At 55.4% G+C, this 22,560-nt stretch overlaps 7 protein-coding genes across 7 annotated transcripts; 3 read left to right on the plus strand and 4 right to left on the minus strand.

Moving 5' to 3' along the window:
• Positions 1-171: 171 nt before the first annotated feature.
• Positions 172-1,430, minus strand: QBC33DRAFT_229126 (uncharacterized protein). The gene is made up of 2 exons (XM_060422828.1): positions 1,057-1,430; positions 172-1,005 (listed from the first exon to the last, which is right to left on the minus strand). Exons 1-2 carry the CDS (start codon positions 1,213-1,215, stop codon positions 451-453), a joined length of 714 nt encoding a protein of 237 aa, XP_060287272.1. The 5' UTR covers positions 1,216-1,430; the 3' UTR covers positions 172-450.
• Positions 1,431-1,775: 345 nt separating this feature from the next.
• On the plus strand, positions 1,776-3,415 carry QBC33DRAFT_608865 (kinase-like domain-containing protein; the record flags this gene model as incomplete). Its single annotated transcript, XM_060432371.1, has 3 exons — positions 1,776-1,985; positions 2,072-2,566; positions 2,636-3,415. 3 exons carry the CDS (start codon positions 1,776-1,778, stop codon positions 3,188-3,190), a joined length of 1,260 nt encoding a protein of 419 aa, XP_060287273.1. The 3' UTR covers positions 3,191-3,415.
• A 706-nt stretch (positions 3,416-4,121) lies between these two features.
• On the minus strand, positions 4,122-5,491 carry QBC33DRAFT_555557 (uncharacterized protein; the record flags this gene model as incomplete). The annotated part of the gene is made up of 4 exons (XM_060429657.1): positions 4,122-4,130; positions 4,187-4,414; positions 4,480-5,245; positions 5,295-5,491. 4 exons carry the CDS (start codon positions 5,489-5,491, stop codon positions 4,122-4,124), a joined length of 1,200 nt encoding a protein of 399 aa, XP_060287274.1.
• Positions 5,492-8,558: 3,067 nt separating this feature from the next.
• On the plus strand, positions 8,559-9,725 carry QBC33DRAFT_526707 (uncharacterized protein). The gene has a single exon (XM_060426914.1). The coding sequence runs from the start codon at positions 8,872-8,874 to the stop codon at positions 9,433-9,435; it is 564 nt and encodes a 187-aa protein (XP_060287275.1). The 5' UTR covers positions 8,559-8,871; the 3' UTR covers positions 9,436-9,725.
• Positions 9,726-10,572: 847 nt separating this feature from the next.
• On the plus strand, positions 10,573-12,899 carry QBC33DRAFT_511856 (uncharacterized protein; the record flags this gene model as incomplete). The annotated part of the gene is made up of 2 exons (XM_060425874.1): positions 10,573-10,950; positions 10,986-12,899. 2 exons carry the CDS (start codon positions 10,573-10,575, stop codon positions 12,897-12,899), a joined length of 2,292 nt encoding a protein of 763 aa, XP_060287276.1.
• A 1,175-nt stretch (positions 12,900-14,074) lies between these two features.
• On the minus strand, positions 14,075-16,465 carry QBC33DRAFT_444971 (uncharacterized protein; the record flags this gene model as incomplete). Its single annotated transcript, XM_060424300.1, has 2 exons — positions 14,075-14,108; positions 14,166-16,465. The coding sequence occupies 2 exons, from the start codon at positions 16,463-16,465 to the stop codon at positions 14,075-14,077; spliced, it is 2,334 nt and encodes a 777-aa protein (XP_060287277.1).
• A 2,415-nt stretch (positions 16,466-18,880) lies between these two features.
• Positions 18,881-22,302, minus strand: QBC33DRAFT_575924 (uncharacterized protein; the record flags this gene model as incomplete). The annotated part of the gene is made up of 2 exons (XM_060430869.1): positions 18,881-21,494; positions 22,202-22,302. The coding sequence occupies 2 exons, from the start codon at positions 22,300-22,302 to the stop codon at positions 18,881-18,883; spliced, it is 2,715 nt and encodes a 904-aa protein (XP_060287278.1).
• Positions 22,303-22,560: the final 258 nt, after the last annotated feature.

The raw sequence follows: 22,560 nt of genomic DNA on the forward strand, positions 1-22,560 counted from the left end.
CCCAAGCCACATGTCATGTCGTAATTAGCTCCAACTTCGAGGCCTCTCGTGACTCGTGTGAGCGGAGCGGGCAGCCCAATCTCGTAGCCCCATGAACCTTGCCAGCCCCTGCGTTCCTTTTTTGGAAATCGCAACGAACTTGGTCAGAGCTCTGCCCCACTGAAACACCAAGTGTGCGAAGCTTGGACCCCAGGTAAATCCGGAACCAGAGGAATCTTCGTAGGGCCTTCCATGGCCTGATGTCAGACGGTTTAGGCAGAAGAATCCTTGAATGGTTGAGCATGTGTGCAACCACGAGAACAACGTAGCCAACGCGCACGATGTCTCCAGGGTGCTGCCCAAGACTGGGGTTGCACGGGGGTTGCACCGCTCCGGATGATTTCTGCCCTTCGTCTCGGGAGTCACCGTCGCCGAAGGCCCAAATCGTTCCAAATTGAGACGGCTGAGGCTCTACCGTTCGTCACCCCTAGGCTTCCCCGAACTGCTGTCCTCCAGGCGTCCGCCCATGGGTTGAAGACCGAGAATTCCCTTGGAGCGGGTTCTGTTTTCTCTGCGCTGCATCCTTTCCCGGATGTGATCGATCTTGTCAGGCATCCGAGGCGTCGCCTTCTCGGCCTGACCACCGGTCTCCCAGTCCCACAAGCCCTTGGCTGCCATGTCCTTAGGCACGACTACTCTCAGTGCTGATGTGACAAACGACGAGGGCTTGTCGTCCGGCCAAGGGCCATGTAGCGGTGAATACCGAATCATGGTCTTGTGCTTATAGCTCTGCGTCGGGAAGATGTGTAGGATGAACGTCTTGTGTCCCCCGGGGTGATGGCCCGCTGGCGGGGTCTCGGCGGCGTCGCTAGGCAGGAGGCTACCTCTTAATATGTGTTCGGACACTGCGGTAGTGGCCAGGCTATCGCTTTTTTCCGGGAGGACATCGAACTGGAGGGGACTGTTCTCGACAAGACGGTCGACGGTAGAAGATTGCTTTACAGTCGAGATGAAAGACGCGGGATCCTAGGACAATCAGTACCCATCTTATCGATGTAACTTCTACGAATAACACACAATGAGCCTCTTGAAGACCTCGACCTCTCCATATTTCTGTAGCGCTCGAAGCACAGCTCTTCGATCAGATAGGCTTCGCGGTACTGGCGTGACCCGGACGAACATTGATCGGATGGAAGCCGGTCCAAGGAGACGTGGTTTGGCAGAAGATAGTGCCATTGTGGGAGCGTCGTTACAAGATGCGCATCAGCGGGAGCTGAGGCGATGAAGGTCCAGGTGGTCGCCATATGCACTTAAACATTTAACATTTTGATTGAGCTCCACTTGAACACCCTCTTTGCACTCCCATGGTGGACCGTGCCTCTAATTGGGTGATTTGATTGGCTGAAGTGTTTCCAAGCCACAACCGTACCCTCCGCTCCGTTGCCCAACTCCTTGAGCAAAGACGTTTGATAGCAGAGGCAATATAAGCAACGGAATATAGGCAGACTCTGTCACTGTATACTTCTTCCTGCCCTAGCCCTGCCAGCTAGGCAAGTTGGAAAACCTCCTGCCCTAACCAGATCACCAAGCAGTCTCTGTCTACCACCAGACTGTTAACAGTCTGATGTTATTCGTAGCGGCAGAGAGCAGGTCCTACTCCCCAGAATATTAAGGACTGGTCTCGAACATCTCTCGCTGCCTGAAACCCCCAGTATTCTACATTACCCGTACCTCGGATATTCCTGTCTTTCTCGAATCTCGGTCTGGTTCTGCCACACGACACCCCTTCTCCCACAATGTCTGCTCCATCAACGCCGCCGTCTGAGATGCCACGGCTGAAAGACTCAAGGTTTAAGCACACAGGAACTTCTTGTGAGCGGGCAGATTCCTATCGACCTGGCGGTTTTCACCCCGTTCATCTCCAGGACGTGCTAAACTCACGCTACCGCGTGATAAGGAAGCTGGGATATGGCTCATTCGCGACTGTCTGGCTCGCAGTGGATTCTGTGTAAGGCCGACTGGTAATCCCACGACAAGCAAAGTACTAATAGTAGGGGGGATGGTAAGATCGTCCACATACGTCGCTTTAAAGATTCACGCTGCCAACGTGGATGTGTCCAAGGAGCTATCGATCCAACACCATCTCTCCGCCAACTCAAAAGACTCTTGTTCGAACTTCGTCCTCTTGTTGCTAGACTCCTTCATATTCGAAGGCCCTAACGGCAGGCATTATTGTTTTGTCACTGAGCCTATGGGTCCAAGTGTCTCGGCTGTTTTGGGGGCACCTCTTGAGTTCTATGACCCCGTTAACCCTTCAAGTCATAGGTTCCCTACGTTACAGACCAGAAACTTTCTTAGAAATATCTTGACCGGGCTAGGATTTATTCACGGCAATCATATCGTCCACAGTGATCTACATTCAGGAAACCTCTTGTTTTCTCTCAAAGGATTAACCGCCCTCAACCCTCAAGAATTAGAGCAGAACGAAACGAATTCGAAGCTTGATCCATTGCTACGGATCGATGGGAAAGTCGATCGATGGGCCCCAAAGTACCTCGCAGTTCCAAAGCCGCTCGTTGAAGAGGCTGTACCGCAGGATAAGAAATTGTCAAGCTGGCAGATTTTGGTGGCGGTAGGCCTCCCTATGATATCGCAGTTTCTAATGCTTTTACTGACTCAAGCATATATTAAAGCTTTCTGGATTAATAATCCCCCAGAATCTATCGTGACCCCGCTCACTCTCAGAGCGCCAGAGACCATTTTCCACTGCGGAGTCGGCCCTGCCATCGACATCTGGAGCTTTGGGTGTCTTATCTTTGAGCTACTAACCGACTACCCCCTGTTCGAGGTGTTTACGTTCCGCCGCCAGAAAGACGCTATCGACGATGACCATCTGATACAGCTATCGGAAATTATCGGCCTTCTGCCGAAAGACATGCGAGTACAATGGTCCAGGTCTAGTCTGTATTTCGGCCCAGACGGAGAACGGCTCGCCACATGTCCTTCAAGCTTTGACAAGTCCTCGGACCCTGGTTCGCCGATGCCCTTTCCTTCATTGGAGGACAAGTTCCACGAGTACAAACCAGCCGATATCAACGACGCGGAAGTCAAAGAGATCGTGTCTCCGCTGAGAGATATTCTCCAGATTGATCCACGAAACCGACCCTCTGCTTCTCAGTTACTGAAACAACCATGGTTCCGCGTCGAATGATCATGATACCTACGTGTGATCGATGGCACGAAGGCGTCGCACTCGCTCTTTCGGTCGGGATACAGCATGGATATAGTTTCGGTCAGAGAACTGGGGAGCAGTGGAAGGGTTGCAAGATGGAGTGAGGGAGTTGCATTCGCAACACACAAGCTGCTTGAGCGCAGCGTAGAGAGAAAGGTATGGATGGGGTCTTGCAAAGGTTGACCCCTTAAACACTTGCCTACCCTAAGACGTCTTTGTTGAGCAATGACCCAAGTCCGCCGCCGCCAAAAAAAGGTCCGAGTCAGTGGTGCCCTGGGCTCCCACTGGCATATTCCCGTCAATAGTGCTGCGCTTCTGAAGCGAAGTTTACTTTCTCCTGTGCCGTACGCTGTAGTGTGCGTTGAACGTACTGTGTGTGTATGTGCAGTAAACTTGTTAAGTTTACATATGCCCTGCCGAAAATGTACTCTTGCCAGGGGTGTTTTGGGGTGCCGACACAGGGACTTTAAGTGAACCTGATTGGACAATGCACCGAGGCCCATTGAAGCTCCAGTACACCTAGGTGGGCTTGCTTCCACACCGAACTGTCATACCCATCCTGCGGAAGAAGGATCATGGAAGCCGCCATGCTTTCCGAGATGTGTTTATCGTTAGTTGTCGTCAAGTGGTGCTGCATCACCAACAATACCAGAACTTCCTCGCTGTATGTTTATTCCCTTAACAATTCGCCTAGACCTCCACATACTCAACAGCAACAAGCTTGACTGTTCTAACTCCTTACAAGGGGCCATCTACCTTGGCATTACTTACTGGCCGAGTCTCATTAATGATATATCACTGGGTTTAGCCGCCAGTTGGATATCACTGTTACCAACAACACTACATAGAAGAACTCCAGCGACGTGAAACCCATCTCCAAGTTACATATGAGTTTTCTTGTACCGTGGTTCTATGCCACCTGCTGTTAGTAGGGGAGACGCAGTTAGAGTGTCCATTTCATGGGTGACGACTAACCTTGAAGCACTTTCCGGCCTGGTAGGCGGAGAAGATAGCGCTTGCGAATGCGAGGAAAACCATGAGTATACATAACAAGGGCCGGGTAAGGCCCCGCGAGACGGCGCCGATAAATGCCAGGCACGCTGTGACGATGCTCAGTATCTTCGCCGGCTTGGCTATCAGGCCCTTTGCGTCCCCTGCAAAGATGTACGGGGCAATGATCATCATGCCAATGACAGTGGCGTACTTGAGAGAATCGGTCAGCCATGTCTAGCGAGATTCCCTGTTCAACCTTCCATGCATCCACTCACCCAAAGGCATAACATCCATGCCGGGACAGTACGCCGTGGCTCCCTGACCACTGGATGAACCATATGATCCAGACGTTTCGGACGAATAAGGTAGGCCGGTCGGTGTCTACTGTGTTCGCATCGAATATAGAGCTGTTTTGAACAGTCCTGCAGCCAGTGGCGTAGCTTGTATTTCCGCGGATCCAAGCTCGTCCACCCCTCGATGCCGCTGAACAAGGTTGGGTATTCGAGCTCATCGGCAGGCGTCTTGTCGTATCCCCGAAACTTGAGCCAGGCAATCCAGTGGCGGACGAAGCGGTGGAGCCCCGAGCCCTCGCTGGTAATTTCGTACGTCCACCCAAGCCTGGAGAAGTCGGCAAGGTGGACGTGTTGGATGAAGGATGCCAGGGCCGCCATACAGTACGTGGACGATAGGATCCGGTCCCCGAACGTGAACGCTTGTTCCGGCTCGGCCATGCACCAGCTGCTCCGGGAGCCGCCCTCTTCTGGCTCTTGTATGCACTGGTGATTGGGGTCATACTTTGGCCACCCCTGACAGGCGGTGCACGAGTACAACCAGTTCACCCATAGATGGAATTCCTCCGGATCGTCCTCGGGCCATTCGAATTCTCCCGTCTCCGCCTCGACGAACCGGAGGGGGCCAGCTCTGAAGGCACCCTTGAAATAGTCCGAGTGATGGCAGAGGAGGAGCTTGTGTATTGAAAACACTCTCCGCCTCGGCTCTGTCCCAACCGTTATCCGAATCCTAGGCGCGGATTCATCGCATCTGGGATCTTGTCAGTGTTAATCCACGGGTGAGCTAGAGACAATCATACAGTTGGAGCTCCTCGTCGCAGGGACTGGTAGGATGGAGGGGACACGGGTAGACGAAGACTGGCCGAACAATGTCTTTAGAGAAGTTTATGTGGACAAGGCCCAATCCCTCAATCTCGCTCTCCTCGTCTTTTACTCTGCTCTGCTCTGAGACGTCATCATCTGATGTGAGGCCAGCGATACCTCGAGTAAACAACATCACTGCAAAGCCAAATCTGGGTCCGTGGTGATGGGGCCAAGGATAAATCGAGTTGAGGAAGTAACACTCGATACCCCCAGAACAATTCTCTGGCCATATTGTACCCCAAGGACTCACATGTTCGGATTAGAAGGTCTTGAACTGCACCCATTCCGTTCAGCTCAGCCTCGTATTGAAGTACCAAGTCCCACTGCAGTACTGAAGGACATACCCCGCCAAACACACAGCCACTGGGCGGCCAAGGCAGAAGGCAAGGCTGGACGAAGGCAGAAACTCTCGAATAGGCAATTACCTACGTCCGTACTTATCTATTCTACCTATTGCTGCTGCCATTAGTCGCTGTTGCCGTTGCTTTGCCGTTGCTGTTAGTCGCTGTTGTTGCCAGCCCTGGCCTGAAGAACCGCACTAACAGTACTGTGGTACTTCACGGAAACAGTTCAGTGGGGATGGGGGATTCTGGTTAAGCTTCTTATGTAGGTTCGTATCCACGGCGTTGCGCAGATATACGGATGCGGTTGGATGCGGTCCACGGTCCACGGTCCACGGGCACCTTTGTTCAGGCAGCAGTGAGCAGTCTCATCTAGGTATCCAGCCAATCGAGTAATAACTGTCCAATTTTCCCCATCGCCGATGCCTCCTCTGCGCCTATCCGTATACTACAGTACTCGATTTGCAACACTAGATTATTATGCTTGGACTTTCGTCAGTGATGTAGTTCCGTGTTTTGGCGTGATGATTTGTCGCGAGGTTTCCGAGCTTCCCCTTGGGCCTGCGCAAACACACTCGGCATGAAACACGTCAGCCAACCGTGCTCTGATGCAACGAAATAGCCTCTTCGGCCCTTTAGCAGGACGTAGAGTTTGATATCGGGTGCCCTTTCCACAACATCCTAGCCAGCCGCCTTCCAAACCAAAGTCTGCACAGCAAGGCAGCGCGCTGACAGGGGCGCTTCTCAGGAGTAATGAACAGGGAACCACCTGACAGGCCAGCCCTGGGATTCTTACTATACACTAACCGGGGACAGGCCTGCCAAAGGAAACACCTAAGGCAAGGGTGCTGATAGAATGCCTGTGCTGAGAGCTGAGATAAAATGACGATTGGCAAGCGACAGCCGAAAGCGACCAGATATTCTTCTCAGAAAGGTGAGACCTGCTGGTTCACACGGAAACTCATTCTGCACTACAGAGGCAGCAAGTTTGTTGTCCTCGTATGAATGGCAGGAATCATATGTACTATACCTACTATGTAAGTACATCCAGTGCAGGGTGGCGCTTGTTTCACGGTTTCGGGCACGTGAAACGCGTGCCAGTTTGTCGGGAACTGCAAGTCCCCTGACACATCTCAGTTACACAAGTACCGTAAGCCGGCCGGATGCATCCCGAAGTGTGCTTGTCGCCTTTGTCGACGAAGAAGGGAGATGGAAAGCTTCCATGATACGGGATAGGGGAGAAGAGATGGAGACATGTACTTCTGAAATTCTGTCACCGTCGTACTCCCAGGGGTGCCGGTTGCAACTTGCGGGTGTGGAGCCGAAATGAAGGCATTGGTTTGCAGCCATCGCATTAGGGCACTAGGGTGGGGGCTGAAGGGGGGTTCGGTCCTACCGCTTTGCGTCCTCTGAACGTCTGAACGGTTTGCCCTGCAAGGAGGACGGCGAAAGGAAACTAAGACCCTTTTTGGCGGTTCAGTCCTGGGATTTAGTGGTGCCAATTTCCTGTATGCCAGGCTGGCCTGCTGCAATATTTGTTTGTCGCTGCCTGAGGAATGGGACTGTATTTCAGGAATACTCCCTAATTATTCAGAATCTGGAATCGGGATAATGGTTTTCTTCTTTACGGAGTAGCGACTCCGTTTAGCTACCCCATTAATTATGCTGTAGGGTACCGAGGTATTGTCGAGTCTCGTTTTCACACGGAGGCAAAGGACAATCTGCTGCGAAAAAGTCCCGCGAGAAGCCCCACAGTCACACCAAAGGACAAGGACCCGACCCTCTGGGATTTGAGAGGGTCCGTCTGGTGGGGAGCTGGCATTTCTTGGCAGGCTTTTACATCGGCATGATTGGACAGACGGAGTGACCCGGGGCCGGGGAAAGTCCACTTGTGGCAGGAACATCCTTGTTCAGGTCACTGCGCAACGCTAGTGGAGGAACGCCACTCGCGTATGAATGGCGGAGTGACCTGACGGACCCTTCCACTCACACAACAGCGCTGGAGAACACCCAAGCCAGACAGTCGGTACCATGTCGGGTTTGACGGCCCACTCCTTTCCTGGACACGCCGTCAGCTCGCTTGTAGCCTATACACAAATCGTACAGTGCGATATGGGATTGATCCAGCCTGACTCTCGTTTCCCGTTTTCTAATTCCAAGCCCATTGAATCTCCCAAAAAGGCCTGTGCATTTCCCTATTGCCTCGAGACTTGGCCAGCTGGCAGTTCGATGCCTACATGAGGTTCGTTAAGAATGCACACAGTGTGAACGGAGAGTCGCCGCCCTTGCCGCATCCCAGTACCGAATAAAATATTGTACTCGGTACGAGGGAAGCTGATGTCTCCAGCCAGACTGCAACGTGAACGATGGTCGAGGTGCCCTTGAACCTGGACGTTTGAGAGCGAGAAGAGAGAGAGCACACTCAACTCTTCGTAATCCGTACATACGACTGAACCGGTTTGCGTCCTCTGACATGGACCACACTCCAAGTTACCAATGCATAAGGAGCTCACTGCTCTCAGTCGCAACACCTTACCATATTAATTAATATCATTCTTCTTCGCCGTCCTTCTGCCAAACATCAACTATCCTGCGACGTCGGTCCCCTCGAGGCCGCCACGGCGCCTCTAGCCTAAGGATTAGCGCAAAGCACCGCCGCCGATGCCTTCAATAAGTGGTGGCCCTTCCCCAAACATTCCATTTCCCCATCCCTTCCGTCCTCTATCAGCTGGGTTTGCCCCATCGCGAATCCACAATGATGGAGCATTTTGTCTTCGGAAGGCAGACAGAGCGTGCCGAAGAGGCGGCTCCAGAGGAGCGGGAGTCGGACACCCGCCTCAGAGACACGGCACCCGAGCGGCCGCAATGTCACTCCCCTGCATTATCACCAACGAACCCGTCCGCGAACGTCGACACCAAATCAATCCCGGGACCGACGAGCATCGATAGCCTGGCACACAAACTGAGCAGGCAGGATCTGCGATTGGATGGTTCTGCCTTTGTACCACCTCAACCGTCACCATCATCACCACCCATACTCCCCGACATACCGCACCGACAGCCCTGCCCTACCCTTGAGACTGGCCACGACCCTCGGCTAGACAATGCGTCGCTGCTTGGGCGACGCAAGCTAGACTCTATAATACTGCCGCTGGCCTCTTCGTCTCATGCCATGGACACACACCGCAGTCTTGGCAGTCTTGTCCCGGGTAACACTAGCAGGGCGTTCCGTCGGCAGCAGAGCACCCATTTCAACACCGATCCCAACAATCCCACCAGCTCGCGAACGCCCCAGACCGTTGTCGAGGGCATGATATCCAGCGGATCGCAATGTAATGTGCGCAGCGGGCCACTCCCAACCCCGACATCTGCGATGTGGCTGGACCCTATCATTGAACCCGACGACAACCTCAACTTCGACCCCCCGTGTGTGGACCTGGAGGTTGACGAGGCATACTGCGCAGGGAATCTTCCAGATGGTGACGAGATGGCTTGGATTGAGAGCGTCATGTCCCTTCGCCGGGCAAGCACCCCGGGAGGCATCAGAAAGAACAGATACCTCCCCTATCGACCCTCGGCTGACGCGGGCATGCGCTGCGCCAATGTGGTGAGGAACCGGCCGAGGATGCGAAGGAGGAAGAAGCTGGGACCAAACAGCAAGGCGTCGTCTGCCATATCGTCGCCCATATCGTCACCCGTCATTCCCCCGTCTCTGCCAGACGAGCTTGGCCATTAAACTTTGTCTTTTGTATCGTTTTCGTTTCGTTCTTTATCGTTGCATTGGCACAATATACCCCCCGCCCCCGCCCCCGTCTGCGAAGGTCTCATCGCATATGGTGTTCGTTCTGGGGCAATTTCGGCACCAAGTGCATAGCAGTTATCATTCATTGCCATTGGGGAAGGGCGATGGGCGCACAAATAGACGGCGTTCTTTGCGGAGCATATATCGGCGTTCTATATGCAATGAAGCACTAGGGAGATTTCAGAGCAGCAGCATTATTCGTTTTTTCCCTCCTTCCTTCATTTTGGGAAGATCTGGCATCTAGATTTCAGTCGAGAGACTACCTATTGACCTCGCTGGTCTTGGAGAACTTTGTCTGTTTGGGAATCGCATGTGAGGTGATATACGGGAGAGAAAAGAAGGTTTTTTAGGCTTAGAGATACGAAATCGATCGAGAAAAGCGGCCCTCCTTGTGAGTAGCTGTGCTTTTCTCTCATATCTCTTGCAGTCTTCTAGCGATGTTTGTTTGTTGGCCGAAGGAACCGTGTCTCGTCATGAGACCTGATGATTTTCTCCGCGCCGAGATGAAATGCCAGAGCCTGGTGTTTTCCAAGTGGGACACTTTGCCAAAAATATGTGAAGCTGCATACCAGCCATGCCGGCATTGTCTTCCTCGCAACACTGAACTGGACTCGTCCCGAATCCCCCTCCCTTTACCCCCTGTTCCCTTGAACTTTGTGATCTCGAATACAAAGAAAAGGGGGGGGGGGGTGTGTTTCTTTGTTGAATTGGGAGATTATCAGCTTGATCACCCCTTCTAGGTGTTTGTTTGTGTGGATGATCAGGAATCATATACGAAGGAATGAACGGTTGAACCGAGTGAAAGCCGCCAAGCATGGGAGGGTTTCTAGCCACATACCAGTCCTAGCCAAACTAATAGATCCGCGCTGGCTCTGCCGGTTGGCGTCCCAAATACGTACCAGCATGTTTCTTTCATACCTTCTGTTGCCGTGGCATTCGGTCTGTTGTGGTGGCTTACAACACAGAAGGAAGGCATCCAACGACTTCTCACAATGGGCGAGTCTCGGAAAGCCATCAACGGCTCCCACCCTCACCCTCAACCATCTTCCTAGCCCGTTTTCTTTGTGAACGATGGTCAGGGTCCAAATGCTGCCTTTTACCTCCGCCGAGCTCTCGTCCCAAGACAAAGAAGTCTCCATGGCCTGGGACGATTCGGACGTGCCGACCGACTTCTTTGATCAGTTTACCGTGGCCGACGGGCCAGATTCGACCAGCTTCAGGGGAGGGGAGAGCAACAGCTATGCCCAGTTCGGCCCAGCAGAGGTCGTTATCTCGCCACCGAGCTCGACAGACCTAGCGCCGCATTCGATAGCTTCCTCGATTCACGGCCAGGATGCCATGTCTGATTCTGCGCAAAGCGCCTCGCACGCCAGGTCGATACCAAGCCATCCGTCCCAACATGCTCAGTACCCGCACCACCTGGCAGTACACTCGGAATCAATACACAAGGTAGCTCAAGACTGAAGAACAAAGCGGATGCACAGCTAACCGCCCATGAGCCCTCTGGAGGAGGGCGTTCCATCCCAGACCCAGAGCTGCTGAGGCTAGATGGCTTGACAATGAGGTCCCCCAGAGTCGTCGTGCCGCCTTCCACCACCCCTTCCGCTCCATCCTCGCCTCGCCTGCAGTCAGAGAATAAGAAGACGAGCCGTTTAGACGCCATCTGCTCGACCATTCGCAAGGCGACCACCCGCCGTCCACGAGTGCCTCGCGTGCCCACCACCGGGCCGACAAGCCCCATAAAAGCCGAAGAGCTGAACGTTGCAGAGACGCATCTGCCCTCGTGCCGCCCGCCGGCAAGTGGCCCCGCGCTGACAAGTGGCCCCGTGGCAGGTCTGACCCAAGAGGACCCCAACGCCATGGCCTTCGTCAACGGCTATCTCGACGATCCCTTCTGCATGTCTGACCTTTCGGCGCTGTCCACCCCTAACACTCTCGTCCACGGGGGAACCGCAGCCGGTGGGGACGCCCCGTCGGGCTCTCAACCGACGGACTGGATGTACGGCGGAGACGCCGTAAGCCACGGCGCCGCGCCGCAAGCCGGGGAAGAAGGCCTGCACTGGAACGCGGCCTTCACGCCCGGGGGCAGTCTGGACGCCAGGAACGGGAACTGGTGGGTTCCTCTGACGCCGAGGGGGCAGCCGGCTTTTGACGCAGCGGCGGCCGCGGCCTACCAGACGCAGAACGCCCAGAACGCAACGCTCAACCTGGTCATGCAGATGGACAACAGCACGGGGCTCGGGTACGATTATGGGCTCTCCAACGGTCTCATCCCGGGCGAGCTCGCTAATGGCGGCGGTGGTGACGGCGGCGGCCGGACTCTCCACATGCCGCAGCCGCGACAACCGCCGCCGGCGTCGCTCCTTGGCAACGGCTTCACCCTAGACAGTCAGACGTATTTTCCGCCGCCCGGCGGCGACCCCTCTCATCATCACCAAGTCATGCACCAGCACCAGCACCTGCAGCTCCAGCAGCAGCAACAACACCTCCACCACCACCACCTGCCGCCCCATCCGCCGGCGCAACAGGACCAGCCCACCACCTCCTTCCGTCGGCCCAAGCCCCGCGCCCCCTCATCCGGCGCACGCTACCACCAGTCCGGCGCGCTGACCAGCCCGCGCAAGATCCGCGACCGCTCGACATCCTCGTCGTCCCCGTCGCCGACCCAGCCCTCTGCCGCGGCCCCGCGCGCCTCGCGCGCCGCCTCCCGCCAACACCAGCACCACCGCCGGCGCGCCGCCTCGAGCCACGCCGCCCCTCCTCCTCCTCCGCCGCCGTCCCTACCGCCGCCGCCGCTGGCGGGGCCCCCCTCGCTGGCCGGGCCCGGCATAGCTACGCGGTCGTCGTCGTCGCTCTCGTCGACCGCCTCTATCCAGGCCGCCGCCGCGTTGGGGGGGCACATGCCCAAGCATCACCCCAACCACCACCACCACCACCACCAGGCGAAACCCCCGACCACCGCCGCGCCGGCGCACGCCATCCGCAAGCGCAAGTCCTGGTCCCACGCGCGGCGCACCTCGTCTTTCAACAACATGTCCATGATGGCCATGTCCTCCGCCGCCGCCGGGGCGGCGGGCGACTCGACAGCCCCCATGACGCCGCCCGACCGGCGGCGGGCCAGCGAGGGCGAAGGCCCCGGTGCCGCTAGCGGCGGCGGAGGCGGAGGAGGGGGAGGAGGGGGAGGCGGCGGTGGCATCGGGTTCGTCAACTACACGCCCGACGACCACGGCATCCTCATGGCCGGGGTGGCGCCCAGCGGGAGCAGCAAGACCAAGGCGCGGCGCGAGAGGGAGGCCGCGGAGCGCCAGCGCCGGCTCAACGAGGCCGTCATGAAGGCGGTCGCGGCGTCGGGCGGGGACCTGTCGAGTCTGAGGGAGAGGTTGGCGCTTGGGGTGTGAAGGGGTTGTGGAGGGGAGGTTGGGTGATGAGGGATGGAGATCGGAGATGGGCGAGCGGGATAGTTAGAGAAGAGGCAAGGTTTGGTTTTGGCTGGGAAGCTTTGTTGTGTCTGATACTTGTGAACCGAAAAGGTGTTTTGTTTGTACGAGGTGGCCACTCTTGCGGAGTTACTAATTTGGCCTCGTCTAGCCAGCTCTTGGGGTTCTTGCTTTGAGATACTCGGATCTGCTTCTGTTCTGCCTTTGAACGCAGTGGGTGCTTTGTTTTGCTTTGGTCTATTTTGTTTGGTCTGGTTTGGTTATTTTCACAAGTCTCAGGCAATCTGTTTCTATGTTTGTAAAGGGAGCTCTTGGAGTTTTGAGCCATGTAATATTATAATCAACTTACCGATTCCTGTTGCTAGAATATCGCTCTCCATGTTAATCAGCAACCATACTTCCTGGGAACTCGTTGTGAAGACAAGCAGAGCCGTACAACGCAATTGTGGATTGGCATGGGCTCTAATCCTGAGCCGAACATGTTCACGAGGTCAATAATAAATAACGGAAAAATCAATTAGCTATCTCTGTTCGCCCCAGAGCCGCTATCCCGATCCCAAGGAGAACAAAAGGAGGCCAGTCCTGGCATGAGTGATGTCTCTGAACCGGCCAACCTTTCCCGTATCCCCAGTCCAGCTGTTGGTTCTAGGAATAGTTTCGAAAACCCCTCCCTCGCGGTATGTATATACGCGACAAGTATCGATTGGTTGGCCGGATCGAATTGGACTCGGTAGTTGATGTGGTTTTACATAAGTGGAAGAATAATTCAGTAGACCCCATCACCCTTGATCTCTCCCTCTATGACGCCTGATTCATTCCCTGATTGACAAATAGAAAATATGAGTGCAGCTGTGCCGAATAAGAAAAAGGTATAGCCGGTGCATAGGATAGACCACTATATAAATGCTTGGTGCTAACCCTGAGCTCAAAACACCGAAGTGGGCTAACCCCTACTTCTAAGAGCTGTAATCTGGGGGCATGGGGTGGGTCTCTCGACGGGCTACCCAACATACATATCTTGGTCGCTGAACCGAGATGCTGCTTCGTCGGGATTTGCGGCCGTACGCCGAGAGAATGGTTTTATGAGTTGCTGCAGGACAGGGCCGGATTATGGCACCTCATCTGCCTAGCGCTCTCTAATGGTCGTAGCCAGCACCACGTTGCCACGGGCTGCATAGCGAGTTAGTTACGGACTCGGGCACATTGTACGGTGCTACCACCACTTACCTGGCATTGTTCTGTGACCTGAATCCTCCGGCTGGACTAGCATTATGTTGTGATCGGTATCCGGACGAAAGGTTCGATGCGGAGCCATTGTACGGGCTCGGGTCCCTCGGCATGTTACCACCCTGCTGATTGCGCGGATAACCGTACGGCGACGGAGATCGGTTATCTGCAGGGAACAAAGGCATGGACGGATCAACTGGCGACCGTGGCGGGTCTCGGTATGAGTTGTTACTCATGGAGTTTGACGTGGATGCCGGCAGGGGATGGTGGGCGGGATCGTTCCGGCGGCGCAGGGAGTCCGAGGAGATCGAGTCGGCATCGTCCTCGAGGTCAAGGCCGGGCTTGTACCCCGCCTTGTCACCTCGAGCAGTGGCGGCCAAGGCGTCGAGCTCGGTGGTAGTGTTCAACTGGGTCTGAGACTTCATGAACGAGGCACGGTCATCCGCCATGTACTGGTACCGGGCATCAGGGTTCTCGCGGAAGAAGACGATGACGGTGGTGACAATGAGCATGATCAGTAGAACCAGGGAGAAAGCGGCATTGGCAATCCATAGAACGACACCAACAACGCCGGTGACCAGCGGAGGCTGGTTGAAGACATCGGTGAAGATCAGCAGGAAGATGGCGTTGAGGAAGTTGATGACGCAGATGGCGATATTGAACGAGTTGGTGCTCTTGTCCATCCAAGGTCGCAACACACTGGCCGCAATCAAAGCGCCGGCCTCGATCAGGATCAAGCCGATGGCCTGGACGATGCCCTTACGCTGAGCAAAGGCGAGGAACATCCCCTTGGCGAGATGGTACCCGAGGACCGGAACAATAAAGTAGTAAGCCGAGGCGCGGAACTGGACGTAGAGGAAGCCCCACTTGTTCAGTGCCTGAGGATCGGAGAAGAGGATGTATGCCGGGTTTCTATGCATGGCCACGGAGCGGCGGGCAATGCGGATGACCTTGGACGCGGCCCAGCCAAGGGTGATGGCCATGCCGAAGAAGAAGAAGACAGCGAGAACCATCTCGGCGGCCGAGTCGTTCTGGGTGAACTCCCACAGGCAGAGAATAACCATCTGGGGGAATCCGATGAGCGTCAGTCGGAAGAGAATGCCCTTGAGGACGGTGAACCAGCCATTGCGGAATTCGAGGAACGTGTCACTCTTCATCCACCTCTGCTTGGCTGCAAGTTCGCAGAAGCCCTTGAAGGCGGCGACACAGAGCACTGTGAGGACGACGAAGATACAGAAGAAGCTGAGGCCAGTCATGAAGAGGTTCGTCGACTCAATCTTGGCCCGGAAAGCCACACGCTGAATGCCGAAGACCACATAACTGCCAGAGCCGGTCTGAATGTTCCCTCGCTTCATGAGGCTTGAAGCGCCGTCGACAACGCTGCGGGGCATCATGGCAATGGAGCGCCTGAAAAGGTCTACAGCTGGAGCTGCAACCTGCAGCGCTCGCTTTTCGACCTGAACAGAGACCGTGGTCAGGGAGTCGAAGATGGTCGAAGGGGTCCCGCCAGTCGCTCGCTGGTACCAAGTGAAGATGTTCTGCATGAAACCCACCCTGATAATCCCCATGCTCCACTGGAAATCCTGGGTCCAAGCCTGGACAGCTGGGGGAAGAGGAATGCCCGTCAGTCCGATGATGGCTTGGGCCTGGAAGTAACCAAACAGGGACAGGGCGTTGGCAGCGACGTGAGCAGCAGCATTCGAATGGCCGAGACCAGAGACAACGGCAGACGAGGCCAGGGCGAGGCCAGCAACAATAGCCGTTGCCCATTTGACACCGATGAGGTCAACCGTCTTGCCGTTGGAGACATCAGCCTCGACACAAGCAACACTATTCTGTGACGGGGAACCGTCGGGGTTGGTCAAGTTGATGAAGACCCTGACCTTGGCGTCGAGATCCGGCATGGTGTAGGCAATGCCGGGGATTTGATTGACGGCATCTGGCGCGACGTCGAGGTTGAATCTCAAGGGAATCTTTCCTGCCACCATGGGGCACAGACCGGCCAAATCGGCATCGCAGGGATTGACGGTCGTCCTGATGATGTTGTAGCCATACGCAGAAATCTGGACATCGAAGACGGCATTTCCCTGGATAGAGGAGACGGCGACGATATTGATGGATGCCGAAAGATTGTTCGGCGTGAAGACGACATTAAACAAACTCGCGGTGAACCCCGAGTTGTCCTGACATGTGTTCAACGAATTCGACTTGAGTAGATGATCTTCCTTAGCGGCGGCAGGCGACGCGAGCGAGGCGACGACTGAGAGGAGCGCTAGGGGCTTCGCTATTGACGACCACATGACTGCTAGATGCTGACGACGTTCTTGACCCCTCCTGGGGGTTTTGGATTCGCGTTCCGGTCGGTCGTTGATTCTTTGGCGATGACGCGAGACGAGTCGGTCAGATCATGGGAATATCGACGCGAGATTGGGGGACCGGTGGTTCGACGGATCGCAAGAGAAGCTGGCTGAACTGGAACGACTTGTCGGAACAGAAACTGGTTCAGTTAAGGCTTTAATGGCGAAGTCAACTCTCGAATTGAATCAAGAGGCTTGGCACAGGGGGGGTTCGATTCGGAACGAGCTTGGCGGGTCGTGGCAGGAATGAAGAAAGCGAGGGAAGTCTGCCAACGAGTAGGTGCGCGTCCGATTCACGAAAAAAAGAAAATCGACCAAACCGCCTCGAGATGCAAATGATGGTGGTGAAGATGAGCGGTGCCGATTGTCTTGATTAGGGGCTGCACTTCTGTAGATGACGGAAGAGAGCGGGTGGGCAGGGAACGAGAGGATAGCTCTGGGAGGCGGTGCAGGCGTAATGAAAGGGGGAAAACTGGGATCCCTTTTGGGGGTGGAGGAGTGAACGGGCTGGCATGAAGGGACCCATACATAAGGTACCTAGTAAACCACAGACGTGACCTGTTATGGAAGTATTGGATCCTAGAATATTTGGCGAAATGAGATCACCCAGGCTAGGCGAGGTACTTTATGGTACACTAAGGTCCACCAAAAATCATGTTCTGAATGAGTACTCTCGAGGTTGCCTGCAACGTGAATCAAGGCCTGTGTTTGGGCCTCCTCTAACCGGAATGACCAGCCCATGTATGCACTTCGTAACTCACCCCACTGCGCTGGAGTTCGTGTTCATTGGCATTCCAGGGAGGTGCAGGTCAATACGATACGGCGGATTACTGGGCACTCAAGTTCAAGCCGACTCCCGGCCTCTTGCTTCGTGAGCAACATCCCTTCAAGACTGGAAGCAAGTACAGAATACGGAAGACTTTATACCACGCTAAGTTCGAAAGTTATCCAGTTATCCAAACTGGGAAAGCGGAGCTGTCACTTTTCCCCAGTCCATTCCGTCACTCCCGACGCGTTAAATTGCTGTAAATGACTGACTGACAATGGAAAAGGCTCAGCATTCATGCTTCAAAGCTGCCTCAGGCATTAAATTCCAATGAATTATAAAGTACCTGATGTACTAGCTGGGCGGGTAGCAATGAGAGAAGCCATATTCCGTACAATACGGATACATGTCATGCCATATCGGTACCAATGCACTACGTTCCAGGGAGACATCGATCCTGAGTCGTCGCTGCTCCCAGCATGCACCAGCTATGGATTGAGGTCCAGGCCCTCCCCAGCTAAGCTGGAAGCCCAAGAGATGGAGATCAGCGCACCGACGCTGTCAGCCAATCACAGACCCGGTGTCCTTTGTTTCTGCTGCACCTCCTGCACCCAACTCTGCCTCTGTAACCGGCCCAAGTTTTCAAAGTTAAAATTATCGCACCCTGCACAGCCACGCTCTAGCCAGCGAATACGAATCTACGATTCCTCAATGTGGGGAAAAACAGGTAGGGTCTGATCATATCCGCTCGTCCCTTTTTTCCCTCTTTTTGTTCTTCACCTTTTTGGGCAGGTAGGTTTTCTAGATTCAGACGACTGCTGCCCCTGTTTGTCGCACCAGTAACTCCCAAGAAAAACGACATGAAAATCACTTTCAGCGCGACCCGGAATCCCCAGCAGTGAGACGAAACAGCATCACTAAGTCAGCCGTTAGTGAACGTGGTGCTCCAATTCTTTACTTTTCTAGACCACAAGACAGATTTTTAAACGCCCAGCCCCAAAGTGTCTCATGTCGATCCAGTAACGTCATCATGCTCCCCACATGTCCCTACCACCTGTTGGCTTCCCCGGGACTTGCGATGCTGTGTAACTGGGCCAACCACTCGATGCGGCTCTCATAACCAATGATTGACTGACCCATGATGTGGCGAGGATCATTTATTATCGTCGTTGCAAGATTTAAGCGCTGGCTGGCCCTGGCCTTACCTGCCAGATACCTGTCAGAGCAAGCGCCGATCAACAATACCGGCTTGATACTCGGGAAATCATGGGGCAGCCAACGTCATACAGAACTTGTACAAAGGTAACTAATTGGCGGTGTAAACTTGTAAACTAGGCTTCTCTAAGTAGTCCAACAGCTCGACGGCCCCTACAGTAATCTATCTGTAGATCCTGAATGATAGTAGCCAACCTCTAACCCCCTATGCACCCCTCCATGATGTCTCGACAAGCAAAGGGTATACGCCGAGAAAATACATGGGATTATGGGTATAGAACCATGGTCCAGAACATTATGTTGCGCCAACCATATGCGCCTAGAAAGCCAAAACAGTAAACACATGAAACACACAAACAAACCCCTGCGCGCCCATCTCACAACCAGTCGACGTGTCGCTCCTCCCACGGATTGGTAGCCTTGGAGTAGTCATACCCAAACTTGTACCTGCTTAGCAGCTCCTCTTCGTCGACGCCGCAGTGCGGCTGGCCGTCGCGCCCCTGGAACCACCCGAGGCCGTACGTCTTGCCGACGCCGTCCAGCCGCCTGCCCATCTCGGCGTTGCTCAGCTTGGCCGCGCCCACAAAGTCGTACAGCATCTTGGACTGGTGGATGAAGGCCAGCACCGACGCGATCGTGTTGGGCTGCCGCGGCAGGAACACCCTCCTGCGCCGCCCGAACGCCACCGACGCCACCAGCCACATGTACAGCAGCACGAACGCCGCGAGCCCCAGCGACACCCAGAACGACAGCTCCGTCTCCTGGCCCGCGTTGATCTCGCCCGCATCGCACGCCTCCGCGCCGTCATCGCCGCCACTCCCCCCGGCGGCGCAGGCGCCACCACCCGCGGCGCCGGCCCGCACCCCGGCGACAAAATCCCGGCCGTCGACCGAGGCGAGCGACGTCACCAGCACCGTCAGGAACTCGGCCATGACGGTGCCGAGTCCGACGAAGAAGACGAGCCAGTGGCGGTTCAGGAAGGCGCGGATGGCCACCCAGCCGAAGGGCATGGCCGTGTAGTCCAGCGTCAGGGTGCGGGGCGGGGCGTGCCGCCGCGAGAGGATGTAGTAGGGCTCCATCATGCGCACGTCGGTCTCGAGCCCGCCCCAGCTCAGCTTGATGCAGACAGCGAGGGCCGTGGGGATCCAGGGGGCCCTGTCGGTGACCACAGTGGCCCGCGTGAAGAGGAAGGTGGGTATGAGCCCGAGGAAGAGCATGATGCCAATGAGGAACGGGACGGCGCCCCAGGTACGGAGCATCCTGGGGTGCGGGTTTTCGGACAGGTGGTCCTTGATATATCTGTCCCGCTCCTGCTTCGTTGGCGGGTTGTCGTCGTCGGGGGCGAGTGACGAATTGCGCAGCACGTAACGATGGTTCTTGAGCTTGTGGTGAATATCTTTGTGGGTTGCGACATCCATGTCTTTGAAGTCCATGAGGATGTGGCTCACCACGGCCATCGAGGCCAGCCCAGCAATGCCCTTGACGTCGGCAAGGAGACCCGATCTCCGAGTCTGGAGCTGATAAAAGAGCACGCATCCCAGCAGCGCGATGATGAGCAAAGTGACGGTGAGAAAACGCGACCAGAGCGGGTCGATGGCGATGCTCTTCTCGCCCAATGGATTGGCCATGCGCTCGTTGCGGCCCGGGGAGAGGTTGATCGAAGCCGCTCCTAGGGTCGGAACAAGAGCATTCGCTAGCAGCGTAGCCACCGAAGACACGGCGACGGCATAATGTTTGCAGTGGAGAGCCCTGAAGGGTCGCAGAAAGCTGAAGTAGGTGATATAGTCGACGTTGATGGACTCGGCAGCCAGTGCGCCTCTCTCCTTGGATAGCTGGTAAAAGGCCTCGAGGCGCTTCACCTCGAAATCGGTGATCTGCCACAGGACGCCGAAGGACACGGTAATGAGCGTTGGTAAGAACTTGAAGGCAAAGTATTCGATAGGCGGGATTTCCGAGGGGGTGTGGAATTTGAGAAGCGGCTGTCTCGCAGACATCTGGTAAACTACTTCCTGGGTACCACCGAGGCCGAGAGAGAGCAGTATTAGAGCTAAGAGATAGGGCGGCCTCATCGAGAAGGGTTTCCAGTCAGGTTGTGGATAGAACACTTCTGTCCTCTGGGGTTTCATGGGATACGTAGACTGTCGCATTCCAGGCTCGTTCGAGATAGAGGTATTTGGACCGGCCATTAGGCTGAGGTCAACTTCAGACTGGCCACGAGGCTCTTCTTCCATTATGACCTCGATTACCTCTCCTCTCTTGTTGGCTTCGATCTGACCTAGCTGTTTCACGGTAGGACTCCTGCGCGGGGCCGAGTGTTGTCGCGCAAGCGAGAAGGACCGCAATGGAGGCGCGCGCTCCAAAACGGGACTCGTTGCAAACAGTTCCGACTGGCTCATCTTGGTGTCCGCCCTGATGCCCAACCCCAAGCCCCCCGTAAGCTTCCCTCTCGCCTCTTGTTCCTGGAGTTTCTTCATGAACTGTTCGTCGTGCCATGTGCTTGGGCCGAGGGCATGTGAGAGGTCGAACGCGGGCTCGACAGGATCGGCTCTGTCTGTAGATCCCATCGCCGCGGCATTGTTGATCAGGCCCAGGTCAATGCCGTCTTCTTCCTCCGCGATCGCACCGTGTGTCCTCCTGAGCGACCTCCTCTCCTGGACGTAGCTCCGGCTGTGTCTCCTGGCTGGCGGCAGCTGGCCTCCAGTCACGGGAACCTGCTCATAGCCGCCGCCGCCGCCGAGATAGCCCGTAAACGATGACCACCCCGAGGGGCCGTCCCGGGACGTAGTTCCGGCATCTGGTGAACCTGCGCGGGGCGGCGCATCGTCGATCGTCTGGAGCGACACCAGAGATTCGCGTCTAGGTGTGATCGGGCTGCCGTACGGATCATGCCCGTAGTTAGGGAAGTCGGAGATATCGGAGACGGTAGATATACGGCTGAGCGCGCCCGAGGAGGTGCTTGTATGCAATGGTGGTTGCCGCCGCTGCGGGTTACTGTAATCCATGCCCCAGAACTATACCATATTTCGGGAACGAGGGTCGGAAACGAAGGTTGGAAATGAGGATGTCGAGGAGAACCACGGGTGGCAGCAAGTGAACAGCAGAACAACGAAGTTTCAGACCATATTATAATTATCAAGCGGAACAAGCGCTTTTTTTCAAAGTGCGACCATATGTTGTGAAAAGGAGGGCATCCGGGCAGCTGAAGGGGATGGATCCTGGCAGGTCTTATCCAAATCCACTCGCTCGCGGGGCTACTTGCGGCTGAGCCAGGGGGACCAACAACGGAGCAGGACAAGGGGTGATAAGGCTGAACACGTTGCAACACTAGCCAGGGAAAAAAAGAAACGGGAAAATTAGAGAGAAGAAACGACGAGAGAAGGAGAGTTGATTAGAAAATTAGGAAACTACAACGATGGTTAATAATCGGCAGACAGCCACATCATTAGTGAAGACCCGTCGGTCAGAGAGAACGAGAGTTGCTCGGTAAGTAGGAAGGTAGTAAAACAGGTAACGATTTAGGAGGCGCTTGACGAGCTGGATGCTGGTGGAGAGAATGGGTCTCCACCAGTCCCGTGCCCGGCTGGCCGTCGGTATCCCAATAGAATGGGAGGACTCCCATCCTCGTGGGGCGACAGTGCATTGGGCCAATCACAGGGCGACCATCTCGCTGCACCAGCCAAGCCACTATTAATAGGTACCTTATGTACTGTACCTTGGAGGTGGGTGGGACAACAGGGAGGGCCACCTTGGAGTCCTGGGCCACCACGTTCCGCAAGAGGAGGGGCACTCTGCACTGCATTTGCAGGCGGCTACGAAATTCGTAGTCATTCAGTGTTGATGAATAACGCTGCGATGAGCGACTTCGGCGTGTAGCGGGTGTAGCCGCACGGCCATGATGGGCCCTGTTTGGGCGATCAACGGGCCCCACAAGGTCGGATGCTGCCGTCGTGGTGCCTCGATCCAGCATGCCTCGATTCCAGGAAGTAGAAGAGATTTGCCAAACCCGACCCTGAGTTACCACAGTACAGAGCCATTCTATCGCGGGAGGAGACATGCA

The sequence above is a fragment of the Phialemonium atrogriseum genome (genome assembly GCF_030411735.1).
Source record: "Phialemonium atrogriseum strain 8032-3 unplaced genomic scaffold QBC33scaffold_3, whole genome shotgun sequence".
Taxonomy (NCBI): Eukaryota; Fungi; Ascomycota; class Sordariomycetes; order Cephalothecales; family Cephalothecaceae; genus Phialemonium; species Phialemonium atrogriseum.

What these genes read in the sequence shown, in the direction of transcription:
- QBC33DRAFT_229126 (XM_060422828.1), bottom strand. Translation starts at nt 1,215, where the DNA reads ATGGCACTATCTTCTGCCAAACCACGTCTCCTTGGACCGGCTTCCATC. An exon ending in AGGTCTTCAAGAGGCTCATT is followed by an intron (nt 1,006 to 1,056) that starts GTGTGTTATTCG and finishes TGATTGTCCTAG; the next exon opens with GATCCCGCGTCTTTCATCTC.
- QBC33DRAFT_526707 (XM_060426914.1), top strand. Translation starts at nt 8,872, where the DNA reads ATGGACACACACCGCAGTCTTGGCAGTCTTGTCCCGGGTAACACTAGC.